This window comes from Schistocerca americana, chromosome 2 (genome assembly GCF_021461395.2).
Source record: "Schistocerca americana isolate TAMUIC-IGC-003095 chromosome 2, iqSchAmer2.1, whole genome shotgun sequence".
NCBI classification, from domain to species: domain Eukaryota; kingdom Metazoa; phylum Arthropoda; class Insecta; order Orthoptera; family Acrididae; genus Schistocerca; species Schistocerca americana.
In genome coordinates this window covers 416,015,371-416,034,460 of record NC_060120.1, presented here as the reverse complement: position 1 = coordinate 416,034,460, position 19,090 = coordinate 416,015,371, and the positions used below count along the sequence as shown (strand labels likewise).

General features: G+C 43.0%; 1 protein-coding gene across 3 annotated transcripts in view; it reads right to left on the bottom strand.

Moving 5' to 3' along the window:
- LOC124595647 (E3 ubiquitin-protein ligase Hakai) overlaps positions 1–19,090 on the bottom strand; it is a 69,761-nt gene that overhangs the window by 12,369 nt on the left and 38,302 nt on the right. For all 3 annotated transcript variants that reach the window (XM_047134482.1, XM_047134483.1, XM_047134484.1), the window contains exons 3-5: positions 16,641–16,728; positions 11,957–12,144; positions 1,817–2,005 (exon numbers count right to left, since the gene is read on the bottom strand). In XM_047134482.1, coding sequence (XP_046990438.1) covers positions 1,817–2,005; positions 11,957–12,144; positions 16,641–16,728 — 465 coding nt within the window. The remainder of the gene's footprint in view (positions 1–1,816; positions 2,006–11,956; positions 12,145–16,640; positions 16,729–19,090) is intronic.

Genomic DNA, 19,090 nt, shown 5'->3' with positions numbered 1-19,090 from the left:
GAACTGTGTCTAATAAATCAGATTTACACGCAGAGATTCATAAACTTAACAACCAAAACACTAGGTGAGACTAAATAATTCGCTCCTGGTTAGTAACTTGTAATATGTCACAAAATCAGTTTACATGCCAACACAAACAAAAAAGCGGAAACGGTGTCTATTAATTATTAAATAAACACATAGAAATCCAAAAAGAAAACTAACAAAGCACACAGATGACACTACACAATTCGCACCTGGTTAGGAACTCTTAAAAGTCACAAAATCTGTTACTTCCCTATTGCTGCTTGTGTCTCTGCCAACTTGTGCTTTAATCAATGAAACTACACTGAAGAGCCAAAGAAACTGGTACACCTGCCTAATATCATGTAGGGCCCCTGCGAGTATGTAGAAGTGCCACAACACGATGTGCATTGAACTTGACTGATGTCTGAAGTAGTGCTGGAGGGAACTGACACCATGAATCCTGGAGGGCTGCCCATAAATCGGTGGATATCTCTTCTGAACAGCACATTGCAAGGCATCCCAGATATGCTCAATAATGTTCATGTCAGGGGTGTTTGGTGGCCAGCAGACGTGTTTAAACTCACAACAGTTTAAACACTCTGTAGCACTTCTGGATGTGTGGGGTGTAGCATTGTCCTGCTGGAATTGCCCAAGTTCGTCGGAATGCATAATGGACATGAATGGATGCAAGTGATCAGACAGGATGCTTACGTATGTGTCACCTGTCAGAACTGTATCTAGATGTATTAGGGTCCCATATCACTCCACCTGCATACGCCCTACATCATTTCAGAGCCCCCACCAGCTTGAACAGTCTCCTGCTGACCTGCAGGATCCCTGGATTCATGAGGTTGTCTCCATGCCTATACAAAGGCGAGGCATAAAGCTTTGTGTCGTGCAGTCATCAAGGGTACACAAATGGGTCTTTGGCTCTGAAACCCCATATCGATGATGTTTCGTTGAATGATTCACACAATGACTCTTTGTTTATGGCCCAGCATCGAAATCTGCAGTAATTAGCAGAAGGGTTACACTTATGTCACGTTGAACGATTCTCTTCAGTTGCTGTTGGTCCTGTTCTTGCAGAATCTTTTTCCAACCACAGCAATATCAGAAATTTGGTGTTTTACCAGATTCCTGATATTCATGGTACACTTGTTAAATGGTCATACGGAAAAATCCCCACATCATTGCTATCTCAGAGACACTGTGTCCCATCACTCATGTGCCGACTATAACACCACTTTCAAACTCACTTAAATCTTGATAACCTGCCATTGTAGCAGCCGTAACCAATCTAACAACTTTGCTAGACACTATTTGTCTTATATAGGTGTTGCCGACAGCAGCATCGTATTCTGCCTGTTTACACATCCCTGTATTAGAATATGTATGCCTATACCAGTTTCTTTGGCACTTCAGTGTATATGCTTCTAGAGACCTTTTCATGTCTTGCATACCTGTGATGTATATATGCAGACTGAAGCGACGAATGAAAATCTGTACCAAGCGGGCTGAGGTGTGAATGGGAGTTTGGATTGAGGAGGGAGGTGTGCTAGGGTAATCTGTGCAAAACCACTGCCCCAGGGTGGAACACTGATTAGCGCATCTCCCTAGTGCACTGCAGATTCCTGGCCTTGGTACAAATTTTCATTCTTCGCTTCAATCTGCACCTACACATATGTTTTCTTGTGCCTGTCTGTGGCTCAATGCCTCCACTGTGTGGTGTGCAGCAATCTCTCCCATCCACATTGTTGACAATGGATCATTATTTGCAGAAATTTAGCAGCTCAATTAACCAGAAACTTACCTGCAGATCACGTTGTGAAAGATATGTTCTTCTGCAACCCGTGTTTCCATAGCGCGTACCACCATGTGTGCACATAAAAACAGTTCCCAGACCTGTCTGCTCAACTCTGGTTACTTTTTCCATACAACGTGGACAGACTTTGTCCTCGCGCTTTGCACAGGATAGGCAGAAAACATGCTTGCATGGTATCTGTTGTAGAAAAATAATGAATTATTATGCCCAACTTAGAAAAGAGAAACGGGATTCTGGAAATCAGTATTTCAAGCATCAAGTAAATATTTTTCTTTCTATCAGATATCACTGCTATAATAGCCAAAGTGCAATAAAAATATAACCTCTCTCTCACCACAAGAAACTAAGCTAATTTCAAACCAAACAACAGTTTAATATTAATGCTATACTGAAGTGCAGTGTGAGAAACTTTAATGACCAACAGCCGTTTTTTAATTTTTTTATTTAAATAAAATAGAAAAGGAGCGCGCGCACACACACACACACACACACACACACACACACACACACACACTTGAAACTCAGCAACATGTGACCAATAAAATTAAAACTGGTAATAAAATATCTGATTTGAGACCAATAAAAAATGGGATTTTTTTATGAGAGCAGCAAGGATTTATTTATCTGATATAGGGAAACCTATTTGAGTACAATCATATAAAATTAAAGTAACCACATCACAAGACCTGAAATAAATTAAAAGATAATTATTTACTGGGTTATTCTGATTTTACGATCTTTTCTGTGTTTGTTGTTGACTACATTATGCATCAATTTGCAACATACCAGTTTAATTGTGGATACAAGAGCACAATTTTGTATTCTGAATTTTACTTTCAATGATTACCTGTTTCTGTGTATCACCTGAATGTGATTAAATGATAGCCACTCAATGACATCATTTATTTCGAACCTATTCGGTACAGCCCCAGCTTTGGGAAAACAGACTGTAACATAGGCCAAATTAATAGTACATTAAAGATAGTAACTGAAAGAATTGTACTCAACTTGCTTTCTCATACAATTTTAGACATTGATCTTCTCTTTATATGAGAGAACAATTAAACTAAGAACACTAATTATTAGCTGTGCCAAGCATGCCTTGCAATACCTCACACATACAGGTACTCACATACAGAACAGACATATTGACGTGTACAAAATAAATGAAAGACTATGATTTTTTATGGATTACATAAAATTTGAAAAAGTTTATGCAAGTTTTTTAGGAAATACAGAATTTTTGGTCTTTCTGTCTTCTGCAGAATCATTTTTTTTTTGCTAGCAAATCATGTAACACATAATTGCCCATGTGAGAAGTATGAATTTTCCAGGCTTAAACAGAACACTTGAAGCAAATGACCTTGCACCTTATTGATGGACTCTGAGAATGAAAGGCAAACAGGGAATTGCAGTCATTTGAAATCAAATGGCACATCAATAGGAATGACAGGAATATGTGGAATGAGCACATCATCTCCTTTTGACTTCCCTTTCATAATTGTCACTTCGATATTTGGCATCAGTTTTGCTGACAGCGAGGCTGGTTTCACTGCAAAACTGCCATGGATTAATGTTGCACAAAAGAATTACTGGTGTGCCGATTTGATCGACAAATAGTGCAATGGCACAGAAGAAAGATACAATGAATTTAAAAACTCAATTGGATAATCTAAAATTTCATCTGCATTCATGACACGGTCAACTGACTTGTAGGTGACTAGATGCCTGCAATTTGTTTGTGGATTGTGTAGCTGACTGAATTGACATAGTCTTTTTTCTGCCAAAATAGCATGTTTGCAAAGCCATTAGTGATTTTTGTAAGTGGCAGCAAAACTTTCTGAATACTTGTTTGATAATTGGAACAAAGTTCAACTGATATGACGTGTACTTTGTGTCTGTACCAACTTGTACTTTCCCATTACCAATGTCCTCAGCTGTTTTGAAGCATTGCACTGCCAATGAATGTGCATATTCGTCTTTTACGTAGGTTTCTGCATATGTCTGCAAAGACATGACACTCTGAGGCAAGTACCGAGTTCATCAGGTAGTGTAATTTTGATATTACTGGTAGGGTCTATCGGAAGCCATCTACTGAAAAGATGATACCTCCACTTACTGGGTTTGCAATTGCTCATAGATCTTGAGGAGTTCAAATGTTATGTGGTGTGGTGCATTCATATCGTACAATCAGTTTGCAAGTTTGCAGCACATTACCCATGCCATAACCTTTGGAAATATTACACATTTGAGCTTCAGCAAATTTCATATTCAACAGAATTCTGAGGGTTGACTGCACTGTCTATCTACCATCCAATAATGTATCCACAATACCTAATGACCCAAGAGCCAAAGCAGTTTCACATTGAGAGCAACTTTGAGCTAATTGCAAAGAGCTGAAGAGGGTTTCACCTGTGCCGCAGTGTGCCTTAATAAAAAGGCTTCCTCTGTCAATAGCCACCATATTTGTTACTGTGTCATAGGTCAATTTCTCAGCTGTAACTCAGGATTTGCCGTTTATCTGCTTCGACAAATGTGCGCCAGGCATTCGTGTGAAATAACTGTTTTCTCAATAAATCTCAATCATAATAATAACATACAGAATTTTGTGGTGCAAAAACTCCAACTTGAATGAGTGTTTTGTTGTTTCTGGTTAAGCATATGTTTTCATATTCTATCAGAGCCTCATAGAAAATTTTGTCTGAAAACGGAATGATCTTGTTGTCGCTAATGGTACAAATATGAAGCCAAAAGTCTTTTCTCAAATCCTCTCGGGATTTTGAATTTTTACCACAGATTGTTATAATGTTGTGTGGCAAACAGTGGTCCCAAAGATAGGGAGGAATGGTTGTATTTATCACAGATGACTGCTGACAATGTAAATTTCCCAATGTTGGCAATTTTCGAATAAATGAAGTTTTTAGCAAGCTTCGCTGTATATCTGGCATTCCAAGCCATCAATAGTTCTCAAATTTGCAAACAAAGGTGGGCTGTTGGCAGTTATCAACAGAATTCTCAAATAGTAGCATTTGTTGTCATTTGGATGTACTGTGTATATGCGTTGCAATGCAGCAGATGAATACAGATTCTTATAGCCTTCAACTAATGCGCCTTGTTTACGATGTTGCAATTTTTTTGATGTGGCATTCCATTATATTACTTTGGTACTTCTGTGTAAAACAATGTTTTGACACAGCATTAAAAATGCTGTTAGTGTTGCACATGCTGGTGCAGCATGTTGATAGATGACGGATAGTCAAATCCCAGGTGAAGGATACTGCTAGTTGTTCCCCTGCAGGATGATATTGAGTGACAAGGGGCTGTAGCTGAGGTGGTGGAAGGACTGGGGGTGTATGAGGATACGGCACAGAAAAACTGTTTGCGGACAAGGTTTGGGGTGGGGTGGGGTGGATTTGGAGGTTGGGGAGAGGGTGGGGTGGGGTGGATTTGGAGGTTGGGGAGAGGGTGGGATGGTTAGTGCCTGTCTGTGGGGGACCTTTTAAGACCTTCAGCACACTGGGCAAGGAAATTCTCTGTCATTTCTGCAGATAAGCCACCCATGTGTGCCCATGTTGTGGGGGAAGTGATTTTTTGTGTGTGGAAGGGGCAGCATCAGTTGAGATGCAAATACTGTTGGTGGTTAGTATGCTTAATATGGTCACAAGTGCAGCTGGAGACACCAGAGATGTACAAGTTAATGTCGGAAGGTGGCATGTCAAGTTGAGGAGGACCAGCTGAAGCAGATTCAATTGAATAGTAAAAGAGAGCCATTCCTCATGCATACACTGTCTTATGGCTCAAAACTACAATACACTCACCTCAAACTGATGATGTCATTTGCACAGAAATGCCAGATATTCCTTTTTCCATCCACATTCATGAATTCTCTTCTGTGAAACTGACTAGTCCATTTTCAAAGTGAACACTGAGATTAACAACACTGGGATGCTAACTGTGAATTAAGAATTCAAAATGTGTCACAGAGTCTTACTGGTTGGTTGGTTTGTTTGTGAGATTGAAGGGACCAGACTGCGATGGTCATCAGTCCCTTTCTCCAGAAGTGCAAACACCCACACAGAATAAAAACGAAGGATGGAGTCGACAACAGACGACACAGGACAAGAAAGACTCAGACAGAGATCAGACAAAAAGAAGTAAAATCATACAGAGTGTGACAGTGGTTGGCTGACCATAGAGACAAAAAAGGAAAAGCCAGCCACTGATAAACACACTAAAACTCAGTCTAAAATCGTAGGCCAAAGGCCAGACTCAAAACAAAAAAACAAAACAAACACTCAGATTAAGTGATAAAAACCCCCTGCCCGAATAAAACGCAAAACTAAGCCTGCCATGGCAGTGTCATTTGTTAAAAGGGCAGGGAGCATGTCAGGCAGTGCGAACGTCTGCCTGAGCACAGCTAAAAGGGGACACTCCAACAAAATGTGGACCACCATCACAACCGATCCGCAGCGACATAGAGGTGGGTCCACACGGTGCAATAAGTGGCCGTGCGTCATCCGTGTGTGCCAAATGAGCAGCCGGCAGAGGACAACTTGGAAAGAACATTGGTGAGGCTAATGGGGCGGTAGCTGTCCACCTCCAATGGGTTCTTGCCAGGTTTCAAAACGGGGATAACAATGCCTTCCCGCCATTGTGATGGAAACTCACCCTCGACCCAGATATGGTTGTAAAGGACGAGGAGGCCTTGTTGGCAGTCCACTGAGAGATGTTTCAGCATCTGACAGTGGATGCGATCTGGCCCGGGAGCCGTATCAGGGCAAGTGGCTAGGGCACTGTGGAATTCCCACTCACTGAATGGAACATTGTAGGATTCAGGATGGCGGGTGTGAAATGAAAGGTTCTGACGTTCCAACCGCTCTTTTATGGAGCGGAAGGCCAGTGGGTAATTCACAGAAGCGGAACAGAGAGCAAAATGGTCTGTTAAGCGGTTTGCAATTATGTCAGAGTCAGTACAAACTGCTCCATTCAGTGAGAGGGCAGGGACGCTGACAGGGGTCCGATAGCCATAGAGGCGCCTAATCTTGGCCCAAACCTGCGATGGAGAGATTTGGAGGCCAATGGTGGAGACATACTGTTCCCAGTACTCCTGCTTGTGTTGGCGAATGATTCAGCGGGCCCGTGCACGGAGCCGTTTAAAGGCGATGAGGTTTTCTAATGAGGGATGCCACTTGCGACGCTGGAGTGCCCGCATGCGATCTTTAATCGCCTCGGCGATCGCAGGCGACCACCAAGGCACAGTCCTCCGCCAAGAGCACCCAGAAGAACGGGGAATGGCAGATTCTGCGGCAGTAACGATGCCGGGGGTGACCGAATGAACCACCGCATCAACGGCTTCATTAGAAAGAGGCTCAATGGCGGGGGTGGAGGAGAACAAGTCCCAGTCAGCCTTATTCATAGCCCATCTGCAAGGGCGCCCAGAAGAGTGATGCTGTGGCAGTGGCAGAAAGATCGGAAAGTGGTCGCTACCACATAGGTCGTCATGCACACTCCACTGGACAGATGGTAAGAGGCTAGGGCTGCAGATCGAAAGGTCGATGGCAGAGTACGTGCCATGCACCACACTGAAATGTGTGAAGGCACCATCATTTAAAATGGAAAGGTCGAGCTGTGTCAATACATTCTCAACTGTGGCACCTCGACCTGTTGCCACTGACCCACCCCACAGAGGGTTATGGGTGCTGAAGTCTCCCAGCAACAGGAAAGGTGGCGGCAATTGGGCTATCAGCGCAGCCAGGACATGCTGCGAGACATCACCATCCGGTGGAAGATAAAGACTGCAGACAGTAACAGCCTGTGGCGTCCACACCCGAACAGCGACAGCCTCTAAAGGTGTTTGTAGAGGGACAGACTTGCTGTGAAGGGAGTGAAGGACATAGATGCAGATGCCACCGGATACTCTTTCATAAGCTGCCAGGTTCCTATAATAACCCCGATAGCCACGAAGGGCGGGGGTTCGCATTGCCGGAAACCAAGTTTCTTGAAAAGCAATACAGAGGAAAGGGTGAAGGCTGAGATGTTGTCGGAGCTCAGCTAGATGGTGGAAGAAACTGCTGCAGTTCCACTGGAGGATTGTGTTGTACATGGCTGAGAAAGGCGTGAAGGGACTGGGGAGGCAGATTATGCCGCTGGGTCACCTGCTGCCACCGACTGAGCACCTGTCCAAGTGCTATCCATGGTGTCTGAGGGACCGGCTAGATCAAGGTCCTCAACAGACGCCAGGATCTCCACCTCATTGTCAGACGCAGAGCTCGAAGGGTACAGTGGGGTGGGTGCCACTGCAAGTTCTTTGGCCTTAGAGGTCTTTCTCTTGGACTTCTCTCGCTGAACCTTGGGTTTCACCGGATGGGAGGGCTTCACCGATTCAGTCTCCGGGATGGAGGAGGATCGCGAAGCCCTACGACCAGCCGCTGGTAGGAACTTATGCCACTGTCGGGCGTCATCCTTCCCGCTGGTGGCAACCTGGGAAGGGAGGGACCCAAGGGACCACTTTCGAGCGAGAGTAGCTGAAGAAATTGGACGCTTCTCCGACTGAGAAGCGGGGACGGTCGTCCCCGATGGGTGGGAGGGTGTTGCTCCCGAGGTAGGTGGCGCAGGAGCAAGAGGGTGGGTAGAGGCCCCCCACGGGCAAGGGGGCATGTGGAGTTGTACAGCTCATCGATCCGGCTGGAATTCTCAGAACTGATGGGGCTAGCACGGTTGTTGTAGCAGCGCTGTAGGAAGATGTCATTCTCACAGGATGTAGTCGGTCATATTTCCTCTTAGCCTCACTACAGATCAGTCGGTCCAGGGTCTTATATTCCATGACTTTTCGCTCTTTCTGTAAGATCCTGCAGTCTGATGAGCAAGGTGAATGATGCTCTCCGCAGTTGACACAGATGGGAGGCAGGGCACATGGAGTATTGGAATGTGAATGGCGTCCGCAATCTCGACATGTGAGGCTGGAAGTACAGCGGGAAGACATATGGCCAAACTTCCAGCACTTGAAGCACCGCACTGGGGGAGGGATATAGGGCTTGACATCACACTGGTAGACCGTCACCTTGACATTTCCGGTAACGTATCACCCTCGAAGGCCAAGGTGAAGGCACTGGTAGCAACCTGATTATCCCTTGAACGCGCCGGACGAAATGCACACCTCGCCGCTCTAAGTTGGCGCGCAGCTCGTCATCAAACTAAAAAAGTAGGTCTACATCTACATCAACATCCATACTCCGCAAGCCACCTGACGGTGTGTGGCAGAGTCCCTCTGGAAAATAATACCCTGGACCATATTTAAACTCATATGTGGTGTGATGGTAACATTAACATCCCCCAACTTGTCACAGGCAAGTAACCTTCGTGACTGGGCAGAGGATGCCGTTTTTATCAAAACTGACCCAGAGGGCATTTTGGACAAACCCTCCACCTCCCCAAACTTGTCCTCTAAATGCTCTACGAAGAACTGAGGCTTGGTGGACATGAAAGACTCCCCATCAGCTCTCGTACAAACCAGGAACCAGCGTGAATAATTGTCACTGCCATCCTGAGGCTTACGCTCCTCCCACAGTGTGGCCAGGGAGGGGAACATTTTCTGATCGTATTTCTGAGCATTAAATTGAGCCCGAGAACGCTTAGAGACTGCTGGTGGCTGGCCACCAGCGAGAGATGATGTACCACACTTCATTGCGGGTCATCCGCCCTGATGCCACCCACTCCAATCAAGGGCCCTCCCCACGGGTGCCACCTGGCAGGATGGCCATTGCCGGGAGTCCCGATGCCCCAGGGAGATAGGCATCTACTCCTTGGCATTCATGGGGAGTTAACGGCGCAGGCATCAGCAAAGTGATCCCTGTGTTGTCAGGTGGCTACAGCCAACAGGGTACATGGTGGCCCCACCACAACGGACTGGCTACCATGCTGTATCTTAGGTGCAAAAATGTCCAAGATCGTTGACTCAACAAAAAGCAACACTGCACAGTGCATAGTGGTAATCGCACCCAGGAAGGTATCCTCGCCCAAGAGATGGAAAACGAGCGGGACAGCATTGCGATGATGAGAAAGCCGGCTGAAGGTCTCAATGCACAACGGATACAGTGCACCATGTAAGGCACTCTTCCCCAATTGGCTCGCTCTTCAGAAGAATTTAGAAAGATGGAGGTCAAACCCGAGAGGGGACCATCACATAAGACCGAAATTTTTGAGACTCCTTTTAGTCGCCTCTTACGACAGGCAGGAATACCGCGGGTCTAGTCTAACCCCCGAACCCGCAGGGGAGACAGAGTCTTATTGTTGCTGATATACTGACCTATCTGAAACTGAACTTCATGCAGGCACACTCTGGAACTATCGATACCGAATACTGCTGCTGAACGCTGACTTTGGTGACGTGTTTGTGTATGTACGCGACTGATTTGACAAAACTGCAATAGACCATGTTAATAGGTGATTCAAATGGTTTTGATAACAAAAGACAAATGTAGCACACTCCATCTGATATCGATTTCAATGTTGACATTTCTCATTCTCACTGTAGCTGTGTGACCTCTATCACCTGGTTTACGGCATCTGTATTGAGGCTAGCGTAGTCACCAGTGTGAGTTCCACAAATATTATCTGGGATAATTTTTTGTGAGTTTGTTGTCTGCCATGCAGGTTCCTAACACCACATTCTATGCACCATACTTTTGGCAACAGTATAAAACAGCAGTCTATCTTTTTTTGGATCTGGTATTTCTGTGGAAATATCATCACTCTGAACTGAGTGTAATTTAGTTTTGAGCCATATGTGAATGTGTGCATGAGGAATGCCTCTCTCTCTTACTATTCAATGAAATCCACTTCACCTTGTCCTCCTCAACCGAACATGCCATCTTCCATTTTGTTGACTTCTACATCCCGACAGAGAATTTCCTCGCCCAGTGTGCTGAAGATCTCACCAGGGCCTTCACAGACAGGCATTAACCCCCCCCCCCCCCCCCCCCCCTCCAAACCTAATCCGCAATGGAACAACTTAGCCATAACCTTCGCCAGGGATTTGACCATCATCATGTTCAGAAAAGAGGAATATCCCAAGATCATTCTCAACCATCCTAAAGTGACATTTTGTCACACACTCAAACTACATACTGGTCCATCACTGTGCTACTTTCACTCCCAAACCTTGCCACAGGGGATATATTCCTGTGGAAGATCCTGAAGCGAGACCTGCCCAATCAATACACTTTGCTCTTTATACTCCACTCCTGTCAAACCCTCACCCTGTCCCATCATAGACAGAGCTACCTGTGAAAGCAGCCATGTAATACACCAGTGCTATCACTACATAACTATGTTGGTATGCCAACCAGTTGTCCACCACAATCAATGGCAACTGCCCCAGTGTAAAGCAGTCTCACAGTGGCAAACATGCTTGAGTTTAATGGGTGCTTCACAACCCGGGCTATACGGATCCTTCCCTCCACCACACGCTTTTTTGAAGCATGGGAGTTATCATTGCAAAACAACATTCACTATCCTAACCCTACTGGCCTCAATCTCCACTAATCCAGTACCTCACACACTGCATGAACAGTTTCTTCTTCCTTTGTCCTGTCACCCTACCCCAAACCATTCCTCCACATCACCTTCATCATGTGCCACACCTCACTGCCTGCAATATCCATGCATGTACCACTCTTCTAGCTCATCACCTGCCACCCCTCCCTTCCACACACCTAGCCAGCAAAGCTGCTGCCTTCCTCTCAGCTAAATAACCATCCCCAATCCCTCTTCCTGTCTGCCATCTCTCTCTCTACCTCCACCCACCCCACCCCCTAGTCCACCCGTTGAAATGCAATCTCAGGACATTGTCTACAGCAGGCACATTTTGTGTGTGTGTGTGTGTGTGTGTGTGTGTGTGTGGGGGGGGGGGGGGGGGGGGCGCACACCCGGGCCCGCATGTGCATTTGCACTCTAGTTCAACAAATAACTTATAATGAAAGTTAGCAATTTTTTTTTTTTTTGCATGTGCTCGGACTCAACGCCTCTCTTTCGATGAGAAGTCTCCTCTACTCCTAAATTATTTACATTCTGATGGAACTTTCCTTACTGGTTTATATTTATGTTCATCAGTCTGCAATTTATACATACCATTCTGCCATAAATCAGAATTGGCTTCAAACATTTATCACAACAGTGAATCATGGGGTTGAGAACCTTTTCACCCATAAGGCTAACACGATGGTCCCATCGAAGTCGTAACATAGGTTCCGGAGGACCTCGGTTGATAGTTGTGAATGTTGGTGCCTCAAGCTGTGAAATGTCAGCCTCAAGATCGACTGAAAACAGAAAATTTTATTTTCATTATTTTTGGAGACTGGTAAATTTAGTTTAGACACAATAGTTCAGAAAACTATCTTGGCATATAAAACTTAAATTGCAGTAAACTCATTTACATAAATGCTGCATACAAACAAAATATGAACTTCACAGATCTTGTATAATGATGCAAACAATATAGCACTGAAGTTCAAAAGTTTATTCAATACCATGTTAGTTTGTATAAACAAAAAGTAAGTGTGTAGCCTTATGGTGTACGGGGAGATGCACAAAAAATAAATCAGTTCTAGAATAGAACAAACTTTAGTTTTTCTATAATGAAACATAAGATCAGTTGGGGAAGGATAAGAATGAAGACAACCATGTTTTTTTTTTCAAAAGAACCATTAGAAATTTGCACTCTTCGATTTAAGGTAACCACGGGAAAATCTTAGTTGGAATACAAATAAGGGCAGGACTCCAGGTAACTGAAACTCCATCCGAACAGGCTACGAAGGCCCAACAGTACCGACAGGCCGCCGTGTCATCCTCGGCCCACAGGCATCACTGGATGCGGATGTGGAGGGGCATATGGTCAGCATATCACTCTCCCGGCCATATGCCAGTTTCCGAGACCGGAGCCTCAACTTCTCAATCAAGTAGCTCCTCAGTTTGCACCACAAGGGCTGAGTGCACCCCGCTTGCCAACAGCAAAAACACACACACACACACACACACACACACACACACACACACACACACACACACACACATGACTGCACGTCCCACATGCTGGACTGAGGGACAGTGATGGAAGGTGTGAGCAAGAGGAAAACGGAGGGAAATGGAATTGGTGGAGGGAAGGTTGTGTTTTGGACTGGAGGGAAGGGCTGCAAGAGAATGGAACACGAACATGGCACAGGTGAGCTTGTCTTTGTAAAAGTAAGTTAACTGTAAGCGCCAACCAGTGATGTGAAAGACTGAGCTGGATGGATGGGTGGGGCAGAGGACTGAGGAAGAAAGAACCAAGGATGAAGAGAAAAGTGTGAGTATAGATTACTGGGTTGAAGTGTGAAGCACGGGGACAGGTGTGGAAATGTGTATGGGACAGTGGCCTAGAGGACTGCTGGGTGAAAGGATGAGTTGTGGGGGCAATTGCCACCATTTTAATTGCGAGAAGCTGTTATCAGAGGAGGGGATAGTTAGGGGAAGAGCCAGATGGCATGGTTTGTAAAGCAGTCATGAAATTGAGGACAGATGGTTGTTTGTCATGCATCCACCTAAAAGGCTGTGCAAATGTTGGAGCATAACTGGTATCCCATTAACAGTTTCACAGGTGGCCTTGTCTCTGATATGGTAATACATGCCTGCAACAGGACTGGAATAGGACATGGTGATCAAACCTGTTATAGAAATATGATCCATGTGACAATGGGTTAGGAGACCAAGATGGACCAAGACATTTACTAGTTTGGGTGGATGGTGGAATAACCTTGGGAGAAGTGAGGAAGACTGTAGGTATGATGTGCTTCATCTTTACTTTACTTTCTAATACAGAGTTGCATCTAGTGTCTGTGATGTATTATGAACTGTTTCATCACTCATTCTACCAGAAACAGAATGAACACCGGATAGTAAATAAAACATAACATTCACCAATTACAACAACAATACTGCTGCACATAGTTCATAGAACAAAATAAATTATGAAGACCACATATTATCACACAACATTTATTCTTAACACTCAATATGTGGTAAGTTCACTAAACAAATTCATTCTATTCATATCCTATCATTAGTGTGTAGGACAATTCAACAATGAAAGCCATGGTTACTGAGGGCTACTTTGTGATTGTTCAGGTATCACTTGAAGAGGAACAAAATTTATTTTCCACTGGGAAAAGCTGCTTTTTTGTGTTCTGAACAACCAAAAATATTTACTGAATGGTGTACGTAGCTTGAGCCTCTAAAGCACAACATGTTTAATTTAAGAATGCAAAAAGAAACAAAAAAGGAAAAGAAAGTTCATCTGAAAACGGATTTAACGGTACTAAAGAAAGAATTAGAGTAAACTGGGAACTGCAGGTTGCAACACAATCATGTCACATGGTCGGTTTAATTGAGAACTGCTATATTAGATATGAGGTTTCAGAAACAATGCAAGTCTGTCTGCTTCAGTCCTAACAGGAACATTGCAGAAGATCTATACAAACCTAGAAATCGAAGTATCAATAACCCTAAGAATATTTTGTGGAGCTATAGGCTGAAGAGAGGAATGTGAATAGGAATTAACCAGTAGATTTGGATCAACTTCATTGCTCAGTGATATCACCAGTGTAAGAGGAAGAATATTGACAAAGGTCATGTTGTAATTATTGAAGTGTATAAGCTACATTAGGGTCTTGCACAACTGACTGAATAACATGTCAGGATGATCACTGGGAAGGTTTCTGAGAAACATGACAATGGATGTCGCACCTGTACTGTAGTGAAGAGTAATATTTAATACCATTCAAATCTCCCTGACATCATGTGGCTTACTTGTGTGTCTGACATGGTAATATGTTCTTTCTACCTGACTGCTTCACGAGGGTTGTCTTTTGGGTTTTAGAGGGAGATGAATCTAGGTTTAATTCATTTACCTTGTAACTACTCCTTCCATCTCTTGCCACAAATTTGTAGATTGTTGGTTATTTCCGTTCTAAGGGTGCTATTTCACAACCTGTACCTAACATTTTGTCTCTTAGTAGTAGACACATCAAAGACTACAAAAACCCAAAGCAATATCAAGTTTAAACAAGCTCAGAAAACTGAATATTGTATACATATTCACGAAACAGTTGGTTTGTGACATCACCAGACTGCTGCCCAAGATTGAAAAGTCATTCCAGTGTCTGTTAATGAGCTGGTAGCATAGAACAATTGGCACTTTTTGCTTTATGTAGCATTTAAATCCACAACTTGTCTAGTTTCAATTCTCTTCCTTTTTTGTTGAAATTGTTTTTGTGCTTTTGAATTTCTGTGGCCTATTCATACAATAGATGTCTCCTACTGCTGATTAATTCATATTTCTCAGACTGCACTCGCTTTTGCAATCCTTAAGTTAGGTGTAAATGCTTTTTTTTGTAGTTTCTATGTGCAACTGACCACATGTGCAAGGAATTTTATATACTCCTGCTGTGACAAGTGGTGGGCATAGGGCCTCTGCAGTGTTTAATTATTTGTACACCTTTCTCATTAGTTTAATCACTGTGTCAATATTGTGTCCTCTTAGTACTTTGCTACTGTTATCTGTAACTGTTTTTAGGAATGAGAGGAAAATTTTCCCTTTACTCAGCTCTTTTTCACTAGAAGCTCCAGATCTTTTAGGGAGGAGTGCCCTATTTACCTCCATCAGACTAGCTGTTTCTTCTAAAAACAGTTCATAAATGATCAAGCTCATTCTCTAAATACTGTGGTATACAGTTCTTGGAGGACTCTCACAATGGTGCGACTCCACGATCTTATGCAGCAATTTTATGATGCCTTGAAATGAGTGTTGTGTGGATACCTTCAAATAGTTTAGCTTTGTGTGAGCTTGTTTTGGTTTGATACTGCTTTCGAGTTTTTGTAGCTTCTGATCATGTCTCTAGCACCATGAAACAAAATGTTACACAGAAAAATATGCCTCAGACCATAGTCTACAGCCCATAAAACAAATATCACCAATGGTGCAAATACTGGCCACTTAAAGCCTGCATTGAACAAGTAGCAGCCACATACAGCTTACTGGAGTGGAAACAAACACCAACAAAAATGACCAGGATATGTACCATTCCATCCTTTCTTGTGATAAAAACTGGAAACATTTTTTTGCTTGGTAATACAAAAATTTCAAGTGTGAATAGCTTTTACAGTTGCCATCATGGCATGTGTGATGAGATGGCAATATCTAAACTAACCTTTTTTTCTTTTAAGAAAGTACATAGCTTCAGCCCAACTCATTCCAATCCAACATGTTCTGAAATTTGCATAGGTACTTTCTACACCGAATGTTCTAGAATTCACTCTTTAAACTCCTCATAAGTTTCCATTGGCCTGCTAAATATTACACCTTCACACAACCGGAAACACTTTACCAGACACACTCTGGCTCCCCACAATTAAATGTATCCTTGACTGTTCCAGCTTCAGGTCAGTACATTGTTCTTCCATAGCATTGCTCAAAACTGTTTGTCTTCAAAAGTGTGCAAGCTACTTTTTGCAAGCTAGAAAATGGTTGACATTGAGGTTATCAGAGAAACAGCATTTGTTCCACAGAAGAATGGTTGGGACAGCAATCACCTGTGAATTTGTTGAAAGACAATGCGGCAATATAAATCTGCATAGATGAAAAGTAATTTGAAACTTATGTCTCCAAAATATGAATTCAATGTCTTAGCCACTCCAGCACTTTGATTTAAAATTTATGAGGTTCACATGTAACTATGGACAGTTATATTTTCCACTTCGATGTTGTATACAAGTAACTTACTTTTTGGAGGCTGCAAGTTTTCTTCATTTCCTTCTGTCACTTCTTCTGGTGCCTGAAGAGGAGTTTCTTCCTCATCACTTTCAATTACCTGAATAGAAGGAGTATAACAATTAATTGGTTTTACAATACATTACCTTCTTCTTCTTCTTCTTCTTTGCCATCTGTTCTTTGCTACAAGAATAAAATATTAAAATTTTCCATGCTACAATATTTTGATCAACGAATGTCTTGGTAAACACAATGTCTTTGTCTGTGTAGGACATCTTGAGAAGGTGGAGGGGTCATTATAGTTACCTTTCACTGTAGACAGGTGCTTACTGCTGACTGAAATTGAGGTAATCTGTGGTTGGGCAGGACATGTTTTTGAAATTCAAGTATAGCTGGCTGTTGTTGTACACAATTGTGACTGCTCGATTGTAGGGGACTGGTGCACCTTCTCTTTTATACTGTAAGCCAGATAATGTGCTTAACTCTTTTCCCAGTAACATTAAAACTGTTGTGCTTGGCAATCTTTATTGTCTCTCTGAGCAGCTTATCTACCAGCCTGTCGATGTCAGCACTTGGATCTTATCAAATTGAATCCTGTGGTTTCCTCACTGCAAAATGTGTTCCAACAGTGCTGATCTAATAGTTTCTCCTTTGCTTTTTCACTACTCTCTTTATATTATCCATGTATAACGGTCCACAGTTGCTCAATATTCTGTATATATCTGTACCTTCCTGCATTTGTCAAGCATCTCAGCCTGACAAATATTCCTGCACCTGGATCATGGGTTTATGCACTACAATAACATGCCACTGTTTCCAAGACCTTTTCTATACTGTCAATGACAACTTTAATGACAGGTACTAGATTTCTCGGACGGATGTATGGTACTGAGACCCTCCATGATGTTTACAATAACCTTTCTATTTGTAAGGACGATCATCCACTCTCTAACAAAGTTCTGATATATTCCATTTCTTCTCCAATTAACTCCATGACTATGTACTTAAACTGAATGACCAGTATTATGAACAAATGGATAGAATCATGACTGGGAGCTGTTTAACTCTTTTGTGGTACAATCTGAAGCACAGGCACTAGGCATGGCCATTAAAAAGTCAAACATCTGTTTTCACTATGTGGATGATGCGATTGCATTGTGGAGTCATAAAAGAACTTTTTCATGAACAAAAGAATAAAGTTAACATAAAAATTCAGTTTACCATGGAGGAGGAGGTATAGAAGCTAACTTTTTGATGGACACGCTAGTTTTCTACCACTACGCCCCGCGATCTCCTTTGCCATCTGGCATCTTTCAGGATGCTGTAGAGAGGGACCTGGGGTCCGTACACCACTCTCCTGGCCATTGTCAACTTTTCAGACCCTGGAGCTGCTACTTCTCATTTAATTAACTCCTCAATTAGCATCATGAGGCTGAGTGCACACTGTTCTAGTCTTTCCACCAAGGAAAAATCCATGGCAGTCATACACAATTGAGACTGCTTCATTGTAGGGGACTGGTCCACCTCTTTAGTATCGGAAGCCAGATAATGTGCTTAAATCTTTTCCCAGTAGCCTGGATCCTCTGCACGAGAATTAATGTGCAAACTGCTCCACTCCAGGGATGAGCAGTACTAATAAAATGGTGGAAAAATCAGTAGGGGACTACAAAGGCACCTGTCAAATGTGATAAATCGTTAAAACAGCTATAGAGAATTAGGGTTTGCAAAGGATTCAATTACAGGTTCATTTCTCATCTAGGTTGGAGTCATAAAAAACTCAGGTTGGAGACGGACTGAGGAGGGAATTGGTATGTCCTTTTCGAAAGCGCTATTGTGGCAATTTCTTTATGCCATAAATGAGTTAGGGAAACCACGGACTATCTAAATATGGATGACCAGACAGATATTTAAATTGCTGACATGCCTGTCTGTGAACCATTCATTTGACAGCAATTCAGTATCCTGGAAAGTCTGAATCACTAATAGTTCTGTTTGAGAAACCTTAAATCTTGTACAGAATAAAATACACAACTGAACTGCAAATCATGGCAACAACAACAACAATGTGATCTCCTCCCCCCCCCCCCCCACTCCCCCCTGTCTAAATGACTACTTGTAACATCTTTAGAATTGTGGTACATGCAAATGTAAAATATGTGCTGAGACTGGTATTTGCTTTGTCCTTGTTGAGGACACCATTCAATTGGGCACCAGATGTGCTCTTGGATATGACAGACAGTAACAAAATGAAAAACCAAGGAGGTAAAGTATAATGCATACGATGTTCCTCAACATTACAACTCTAGGTATCCCACTAAGAGATCTGAGACTATTTTTAGCACAGTGGCACTGTATATTCCTCTTGTTGTTGCCCCCCCCCCCCCCCCATCCCCAATAACACACAGATAATTTTGAGAAAGTTCTTGAATGAATATTATTTTTATGAGAGAGAAATTTCTTTT